The 9,946-nt window shown below is 45.7% G+C and overlaps 3 protein-coding genes across 3 annotated transcripts; 1 reads left to right on the plus strand and 2 right to left on the minus strand.

The window, feature by feature from the left end:
- Positions 1-1,004: 1,004 nt before the first annotated feature.
- CCR75_005131 (uncharacterized protein) lies at positions 1,005-2,453 on the plus strand (the record flags this gene model as incomplete). Its single annotated transcript, XM_067963214.1, has 1 exon — positions 1,005-2,453. One exon carries the CDS (start codon positions 1,005-1,007, stop codon positions 2,451-2,453), a length of 1,449 nt encoding a protein of 482 aa, XP_067815124.1.
- A 488-nt stretch (positions 2,454-2,941) lies between these two features.
- CCR75_005132 (uncharacterized protein) lies at positions 2,942-3,874 on the minus strand (the record flags this gene model as incomplete). Its single annotated transcript, XM_067963215.1, has 1 exon — positions 2,942-3,874. The coding sequence occupies one exon, from the start codon at positions 3,872-3,874 to the stop codon at positions 2,942-2,944; it is 933 nt and encodes a 310-aa protein (XP_067814876.1).
- A 3,815-nt stretch (positions 3,875-7,689) lies between these two features.
- Positions 7,690-8,010, minus strand: CCR75_005133 (uncharacterized protein; the record flags this gene model as incomplete). Its single annotated transcript, XM_067963216.1, has 1 exon — positions 7,690-8,010. One exon carries the CDS (start codon positions 8,008-8,010, stop codon positions 7,690-7,692), a length of 321 nt encoding a protein of 106 aa, XP_067814877.1.
- Between the last annotated feature and the right edge of the window lie 1,936 nt (positions 8,011-9,946).

The raw sequence follows: 9,946 nt of genomic DNA on the forward strand, positions 1-9,946 counted from the left end.
TAAACGGACTTAAAACTCTTGAGTAAGCGGTCAAACTCACTTTGACGCATACCATCTTCGTCACTTGCTGGCGCAGGACGCTGCAGAGATCTTACATGGCGATTCGTCATATATGATAATGCCCTCATTGATACATTTAAAGAGATTTGCTACATTGTGGTCGCGTACCCTGATGCCTAAACGAGGTTGAAGCTAGTAAGAGCAAACTGTCAGATTTTCAAGAGGATAGCCCATCTTGATTTACGGCAAAAGTTGGCCGTTTTATTCATATAATTTTTCGTTTCTTCTTTTCTAGTAAGACTTGCAGAGGACATTGCCTCGTCGATGTGTTAAACATAAAATCAGGTCCTCCAATACCGAATATATTTTGCCCACATTTTCTTTTTCTTCTTAACCTATAAATTAAAAAGAATATTGAAATCCGAAAGTACACTCTTTCTGGCATTATTATTGGTAAAGACCAAAAGGCAAAATTATAAATAAGAAAAATTTGATAAAACAATTTTCCGTTACAGGAGAAATGATTTACGAAAAGAGAGTATTCTTAGCGTCTTGCGCCTGTCGGTCGACGAATATATAGTAGCACTAATATTTTCAACCATTGCAACTAGGATCAAGCGCGTCAACCCAAATGTAATTTACACGGCTGCCAGTTTTGTTCATGCTTCTGTGGTGCTTCTTTTTGAATGTTTATCTCAAAATGCAGCTTAAGTCTATCATAGTTGACTTTGAACTTGACATTAAATTTTCAAACGTAATGACAGCGATCATTGTAACGGCTTTCATCATTATTGTTCGAATGCCTGTAGCGAAACTAAGGCGTTTAAGAACTTTCCATACGATAAGAAGATTAGTTTCTCCGTCTATCGCCTGTATAGGAATAGCGTTAACGAAACAAACAGCGGCACTTTCTGCAATCAGGCGCTTCGGATCCAGCAATGTTTTGCATATTCTAATCGTTTATGCATTCGACCTGATCCATCACTAAGAAGCTTCCAAAGGTAATGGGCAAATTTGTACAGATATCGACGACTCTTGTGGTGCTCGTCCTCGTGCTGGCAATTTCCGCTTCTACAGATGATGTTCACCGTGATAGCCCGAGCAACAGCATTTTTAAGTTACGAAGTCTATCCACATTCAATATGAAAGATGCAATAGGCCTCGTCTTCATCGCACTAGGTCTGGCAATATCGGCTGCAGGCGGTGTAGGTGGCGGAACAATTATTGTGCCAGTTTTGGTCCTCATCATGAATTTTGATATTAAGCTTGCTACGCCTGTGTCAAACCTGGCTATTGTCGGCGGTGCGGTCGCCAACGCCGGCTTCAATATCCGTAAGCGTCATCCAGCAGTAGATCGTCCCTTAATCGATTCCGATTTGGCACTATCGATGATTCCACTAGTAATGGGTGGTGCAGTAGTGGGCACTGTGCTGTCTAAATTGTTACCAAGCTATTTGCTCTCGCTGCTTTTTGTCGTATTGCTCATCTTGGGAAGCTTTCGCACCGTTTCCAAAGGAATAACAATGTATCGTGCTGAGATGAATACTGCCAAGATAATGAAAGCTTGCAAAATAGACGAAACCCCTATCTCAGCTGGAATAGCAGGCATTCAGCAAGCTGCTATCTATGTTGCTGAATACTCACCAGGCTCTTGCTTAAAACACAAGGCTGATGATGGTGAATTTGGAAAAAGCTTACTAAAAGGAGATGAAAAGTTGTCAACATACCAGAGCAGTGACTCTAGTATGCGATCGGGCGACGAGACGCTGACCGATATTTTAGAGCGAGAGCGCCATTTTTCGCTAGCCCGACAAGGGATAATTATGATTTGCTACATTGGTATTGTAGCTGCAAGTATAGGTGGAGCAGCAGTAGCCTGCGGCGGTCTCGTCTACTGGTTTTTCCTCGTCATAGAAGTCCCGTGGGTTATCGCCTTTGGCGTGGCCACCGCTGTACATCTCTTTCGGCAGCATTGCCTCAAAGTAGCAGTTAGCTACATTTTTACAGAGGGTGATGTATACTGGACGAAAAGGACTGTTGTCATATTTCCTGTGGCTTGTGCTGGTGCTGGTATGATCGCTGGACTCTTTGGCGTTGGCGGAGGAATTGTCACAGGGCCACTGATGATTGAAATGGGTGTTTTGCCTGAGGTTGCCTCGGCCACTACTGCACTCATGGTGCTGTACTCATCAGCTGCAGCGACCGCAAAGTTTGCGGTGTTTAACATGATTGCGTGGGATTGGGCCTTGCTGCTATTTGCGCTTGCTTTTGTGATTACTGCGATCTCGCAAGTGGTAATTTTAGGTTTCGTGCGAAAAAGCGGACGCCAATCTGTAATCATTTTATGCATCGGCGCGACGATCTGCGTTGGTGCTGTACTCATGACGTACCAAGCCATCAAGACAACAATACAGCATGCGGGAGAATCATTTGAGGTTCATGTGTGCAATTAGTTCTCTTAGCGCACTTAGCAGTATAAGTCGCTTGAGGGCGAACGGCTCCAAACTGGAGAGCTGTTTGCTTCTACTGGGTTTTGCCGTGAGAAAAAGGTAAGGCAGACGTCACGGACCAGCCTGCGCGGCGGGCTACATCGCGCTATCTATGCACCCAGGCTCGCAATGAAGTGCCACTTGACTACCCTTGATCACCTTGATCTTATTATCACGTGGCTTTTAGTAAAGATCATAACAACTTTGCCAGTCATTGTGACAGTAAAATAATGTTTCGAAACACAAAATATATTGCTTGTAAGTCCATTTCTTGAATTTCCATTAATTCGATTTCGCTAGAGAAATTAAAATGAAAAAGTCAAACCCCCAATTAAGCAGTAGGAATAAAGATAATGCAATATATTATATTTAAGAATTCCAAGCCTACTCAGCTTCAGCTCTGCTTCACAATAAAGTACCGAGAGGAAATCCCATGAATCCTTTGCTTGAAATTACCAGGCGCCGTGGAGTCCACCCTCACGATCACGAAAGTTGACAGCTGAGGCTTTCAAGTCCTGAATACCAACCATAGCCTCACCCAAATCGGTCGATATCTCTTTAAGGATTTTCGAGTCGTTATAATGAGTCACAGCTTGCACCATAGCACGGGCGCGCTTGACAGGATCGCCGCTTTTAAATATACCCGAGCCAACAAAAACGCCGTCCATGCCGAGTTGCATCATGAGAGCTGCGTCAGCAGGTGTTGCAACGCCACCTGCGGCAAAGTTCACGACGGGAAGCTTTCCGGTTCTAGCAACCTGCTTCACGAGCTCATATGGAGCCTGCATTTCCTTTGCAGCAACAAACAGCTCGTCCTCATCCATAGAAGCAAGACGACGAAGCTCACGCTGCACCGCGCGAGCGTGGCGTACAGCTTCTACGACATTACCAGTGCCGGCTTCACCTTTTGTACGAAGCATAGCGGCTCCCTCGGCAATGCGACGCAAGGCCTCGCCTAAGTTCCGGCAGCCGCACACGAATGGAACTTTAAACTTGTGTTTGTTAATATGGTTCTCCTCATCGGCCATCGTCAGCACTTCACTTTCGTCAATGTAGTCAATCTCGGTGGCCTCAAGAATCTGGGCCTCTACAAAGTGCCCAATGCGAACTTTTGCCATGACAGGAATCGTCACAGCCTTCTTAATTGCCTCAATCATCTGAGGATCACTCATGCGAGCCACGCCACCGTCAACGCGAATATCCGCAGGAATGCGCTCGAGGGCCATAACAGCCACAGCACCAGCTTCCTCGGCAATGCGAGCCTGCTCGACATTGATAACATCCATAATAACACCGCCTTTCAGCATCTTAGCTAAGCCGGACTTTACGAGAAAAGTGCCTTCCGTAGGGGCCGCGCTAGTTGAACAAGTAACCTCAGATACCATAATTGTGATGTGACAGGTTTACGATAAATCTTAGAATGAATTTCATTATCGAGTGCCCGAGTGCCCGCAATTGGTCCGTTATTATCTCAAGTGGTCCGCGACGCCATGTCTAATTATATCCTAATTGGCTGAAATTAGATATTTTTAGAACTACTATTGGCTGAAGCGGTTGGTGGCCCACAAACCGGCCCACTTTGTGTGGATCTGATTGAAACCGTCTTATTGAAGAGAAAATGGTACCTTTTTTACTTACCATCAATGTTACGGGACACCTTTCAGGTGAGGTGCCTCCGAATACTTCACGTACACGATTACGTGCAGAAGAGGGTTTGGAGTCCTAGTTACTAAAGTTCACTCACTTATACGAAGGTTTAGTATAGGGAAAAGGTACTGAGAGAATATATTAAATTCCTACGCAACGATCTTCTATCTACTACTAGGCCTAAAATCATTATCATTTAATATTTTTACACCCCTCGACTCTTAGCCAATCAGAACGCATAACAGTATAATTGCACTACCAATTTATACATATTATTCCCATAGGAGCAATTGATAATATTTTTCTATATGAGAAGTATTTTAAAGATCATTTCTAAGTACCATTCCCTATGTTATCGTGTGCAAAAATATTGTTGCAATAACACAAAGGTTCTGGTGATTGGTATAAATAAGTTTAAAAACAGCCCATTCAATTGCTGCTTCAAGCAAGAATGACCGGGACGTTATTCATAATTTAATATCAATTTAAAAAAAAGGAAATCAGAAGATGTTACGTAAAACTTAAATATGGGCCACTGCTATGTGTACACCCCAAATTTGAATTTTGTTCACCCCCAACGACTTATAGCCAATCGAAACGGATAAAAATATATAAGTTTATCCTGTCGTCAATCTGAGAGCGTTACATTCATTTTTACTCCTGTTTTCACCTTCAAGCTATGCAACTGGAGCCACCACCTTCATTGACAATCGAGCCGTGAACGGAGCTGCTTCTCTTCGCCCGACGGCAACTTGAGTCAATAATCACAAGACGCTCCTCGAAGTCACCTGTGCGGAGCGAGCAGTGTTTTATCGCGAACGAAGTCGAATTACTATGGTAAAAAACAGTCTCTAGCTCTGGTTTGCCGAAGTGCCGTACTTGATTGCGGACTCTATCGTAACGGGGGTAGACTCGAAATCTTTAATCATCCTGATCGAGTCGTCGTCGAGATCACCAAAGTACGCCGTGTATTTCCCTCACTAAAAGCAAGAGTAGCCCGTCAACGAGTTTAAAGATCGAAATACTCGGGCCGTCAAATCAAGCAAACCAAGATTTCATAAACCAGATTCATTCATTGTTTTTTAAAAAAGCTCGGAGGCAGTCGCGAAGTCGCGGAAATACCTGTGCTTCGTGAAATGTCGCGGCTTCCAAGTGATTGTTTTCATACAGTACGCGGCAATTCGACGACCTTTCGAAACTTTGTTGTACTGTCCGATGGCTTTCAGATACGTAAGCACCTCATCGTGTTGTTGCTCGCGACCGCCAGCCACGATGCACACTAAAACATTTTGCCAAGCGACTGCTTCTAGAAAACAGTGGGATGGGTGCTTGCAAAGGTGGCGTTCGAAGGCACCGCGCTATAGAGAAGAGTCGTCGTGAAGAAATTGAGCTTCTAAAGAACAGGAAAGAGCGTTTCGAGACTTTCGTACCAAAATGCCGTGCTGTTGGATAGTTTTCAATCTCTCTCTTTGCCGTTTGTGTGGTGTATATCTCCTCTTCGTCCGCGTTCCTTCCGAGAATATTCAACCCATCTCTAGCCTCCGCGGCTCACGAATATGTCGGCACCAACGCCGATGCTCACGTTCTAAGCGATCAATAATGACGTGCGAGCGCAGCCGTGCACGATTGATAACTCGACGACTCACAAGGCCAAACGTACCGCTAGTGGCTTGCATCCATACTCGGAGGAACGCAGCCAGTGCAGCGTCGTGAACATTGGACTGGACCAGTAACTTTAAGCGTCTAAGGGAGCTTACCGCAGGTCGCGGCGAATAACCATTAAAGACATCTTTGGATGGGCAAACATTAAGGTATGTCAGAGCAACATTGTGGTTTTTCGGGACCCGGCGCTGTCCGACTTCTGAGCGGATGTAATTGCTCAGCCTCCGTTGTTCGCTTAGCACGCAAGTATATTTGAATCACAATACAAACATTTGTTAATCTTGTAATTGACCCTTTAGAAAATTTTCGCTGGATGATGTTGGCTGTATGGAATTTGACAAAGTCTTCCAGGTCCATCGAAGTAAGTTTAAAGATTAAAGATCCTTTCGCTTTCCGTGCTTCGTTCAGTCTTTATCGAGTCCGTTGACTTTATTCGTGCTCAGCCTCGTCTTTCCAAACCAGCGCCTTCATCTGTGCTAGAGCCTCTGGGCTTAGCTGATGGCTCGTGAATTACTTAGCTCATCCTCGTCGCAGTCGGCGTGGTCAACGTACTTTTTTCCAACGGGATTATGCGAACATCACACAACTCGCTTATTCACAATTTAATTTTTGTCACTTACTGCGAGCAAGTTAAAAATAAATAGGAGTTACTTCAACAAGAAAATGATGAAAGTACGAAGTTGAAGAAGAAGTTCGATCGTCGCTCAGCATTAAGAAGAAAAACCCTCATGTAGAAAGATTTCGCAAGGTTGATTTTGACACTCATTCAGGAATTTGCTGCTTTATGACTTGTCTAGTGTGGTTCCAGCTGGTGGATCGAGAAACAACAAGGCGAATCCTGCATGTGGACCCGTTTCTTTTGAATCAAGGCCATTTAGAATGCAAACAACACGACCAGCATGCGCTTGCCAACACCAGGCAACCCACGAACACAATCTTCAAATTTTCTTTCATCAGGCCACTGGATAACTTTATGATATCTATCGTTTGCTTACGAACATAAAACCACTCAGGAAAAGCAACTTCAATGCGGGAAATCTCGAGAGCGATGCCGCCAATCTGCTACGTGTCGTATGTCGCCTCGTTCGCAAAGACTATGAGTTCAGACGCGGCAACGCCCACAAGGTGACTGTTGCTGCATTTCAACTATATAGCGTCTCGTAAACTAACGCGATCGACTGTTCCGAATGGTTTGCCTTCTCGATCCACCAGCTGCAACCACACTTTACGCGACATATTCGCGGCAAATTTCTGAATGAATGTCAAGAACACCCTTGCGAAGTAGCCTTACATGAGGATTTTTCGTTTCAAATGCTGAGCGATTGAAAACGACAAGTACGTTGACGAGCTAAACAAATCAAGAGCCATTAGCTAAGCCCAGAGACTTTAGAACAGGTGGAAGCGCTGGTTCGGAAAAATGAGGCTGAGCACGAGGAGCTTCTTTAAAAAAAGTCAACGGACTCGATAAAGACTGAACGGAGCACGGAGAGCGAAAGGATCTTTAATCTTGAAATTTACTCCGATGGACCTGGAAGACTTTGTCAAATTCTATACAGCTAACATCATCCAGCGAAAGTTCTAAAGGGTCAATTTCAAGATTAACAAATGTTTGTATCGTGATTCAGACATACTTGCGTGCTAAGCGAACAACGGAGGCTGAGCAATTGCTGGACCACATCTACTCAGCAGTCGGACAGTGCCGTGTCCCGAAAAGCCACAATGTTGTTCTGACTTACCCATCCAAAGATGTCTTTAATGGTTATTCGACGCGACCTGCGGTAAACTCCCTTAGAGACTCTTAAAGTTTCTGGTCCAGTCCAATGTTCACGAAGCTGCATTGGATGCGCTCCTCTATCTTGCACGGCTGCGCTCCCACGTCATTATATTTCGCTTAGATGGTGCGCGTTGGTGCCAACAAATTATTGAGACGCGGACGCTGAAGATTCCGGATTAATGCGGTGTTCTGTGAGGCCGAGTCGACCAATGCAATGACTTTCTTACTCTGGGTAATGTAGCAATCAAAAGTCCTTGTGGCTTGATTGGACTCTTGTCGCCAGTTGTACGTGGCCATTTTGCCGTCTCGACCAAATAAATGGAAGAATTTGATGCTGCCGGTGGCCACTGGGCTGCGAGGACTGGACTGCGTTGGTGCTTCTGTCTGTTGTGCTGACGATGGCAAGTGGCTCGAAGAAGCCGCGTTAGTACCAGACATTGGCCATTCAGGCTTATTAGTCACGGGTGTCTGGGCTGCTGACGGGGTCAAGGTAGCCGTGTAGGTGGTTGTTTGTTGCGAAATCAATGGGGTATCAATTAATTGACAAAAAACGGCGTGTTCTCGACAGGACTCTTCAGGACTCTTCAGCTTTTGGTTTAATCTAAGACTCTTCAGGACTCTTCAGCTTTTGGTTTAATCTAAGAAACGATTTTCGGGCAAGTTTTTTTTTGTTTTATTAATCACTTTCGCTTGCTCACTTTTACAGTGACTGCATCTTCATTAGTTGACGTCATCTCCCCCTACGTAGCAATTGCGATGTGTCGTACAATAAAGGTATCAACAGCATCAGGCAAGCTCACAAAACTTGTCAAGAATTTGGCTTACCTCACGGACCATAATTTAAAGACAAGAGGAAATTCAACGCGCTTTGCAAAACGTTTTATTGTGCATCGTGGCTGAAGGTCGCGAGCAAATACACGATGAGATGCTTACGTATCTGAAAGCCATCAGATAGTACAACAAGAATTTGCTCACGATCAATTGCGGGCATTGGTGCCCAGTGGCACTATTTTAGCACATGCTGCAGCTTTTCGCAAAAGGAAAGAACTTACACCCTATCGAAACGATTTTTGCTTTTAAGGATATTAAGGGCAGAACTTCGGCTGCTGTTCCGCAATTGCATTAAAGAACTAGTTGTTCGAGTCAAATTAAGGGCAGTAAATTTGACTCGAAACAACTACTTCTTTAATGCAATTGCGGAACAGATTTAGCCGAAGTTCACAGCACTGATGGTTGTTGGCACTATGCTTAACAAATCAGCAATTTATCAGCTGTTCTCGGCATCCATCAATTTGCGGGAGCTTGCGGACAAAATGCCGGTGAATAACCCTTTGAGAGTTAGGCAACCACGCTGCGGCGGAGTCCATCCTTAAAGACTCAGGATAATCTTAGGCGAGATTTGGCTCAGAGCGAGGCTCTCAACAAGATTGTTGAGATGCTCTCCGTCCGGCCGCATCAGCCGAGGCCCATTCGGATGGACCCGCCCAAGTTCGATGGAACTGCGGCGCACACGATTGTCCACTGGCTTTTAGCCGTGGAGCAATGCGGTGTCGCCCAGCTCATCGAGGACGACAGCCGGATGGTGTCCTACGCCATGTCGCATCTGCGCGGTAAGGCCTCAGGGTGGGCTTACCCGGCGCTTATGGCGGGCAGAAAGGCGTTCCCTACATGAGCGATCTTTAAGGAAAGGATTCGCGCCATGTACCAGCCGCCGAACAACAAAGTGTTGCTTCAGGCGTGCTTCTTTGGAGCGCGACAGGCGAAGCGATCTCTGCAAGAGTATGTGCAAGAGATGCGCTTGCTGTCGGCGTCCATAACCGTAGGTCCGATTCCGGAGCACATTAAGGTGCCCACGTTTATGAACGGACTACGGCATGGCCCATCGCGACAGGCCCTTTTCAAAAAGGTGCCGTCGACGATGGAAGAGGCAACCCAAATTGCCTTAATTGAGGAGCAATTCCACAACTGTGCCTCAGCGACAGCTTCGTATAAGCCGTCGGCCGAGAGGACAGATGCCACTCCCATGGAGTTGGGCAATGCAGACGTTGTCTGCTATAAATGCGGCAAGCGCGGCCATATGATGGCTCGCTGCTATGCCAGGGTCCCTGCTGGGGCAAAGATGCCCAGCAAGAGGACTCCCTACCCAAAGGGCGATGGCAAGAACCAGCGTGCGAGACGCATGAGTTCTGCATCGACCACTGAGGGGTCAGAAAATAAAGGATTGCAGTAAGGGAGGGATGCCCTATTGACGAGGACTCTGAAGCTACCCCTAAGTTCAAAGTAGTTGAACAAATGGGTAGCATAGTCCCTGAGGTCTCGAAATTTCGGACCTCAACCCTGCTGGTCTATAGCGCTCATGTAAGAGGCTATGACC

The sequence above is a fragment of the Bremia lactucae genome, linkage group LG3 (genome assembly GCF_004359215.1).
Source record: "Bremia lactucae strain SF5 linkage group LG3, whole genome shotgun sequence".
Taxonomy (NCBI): Eukaryota; Oomycota; class Peronosporomycetes; order Peronosporales; family Peronosporaceae; genus Bremia; species Bremia lactucae.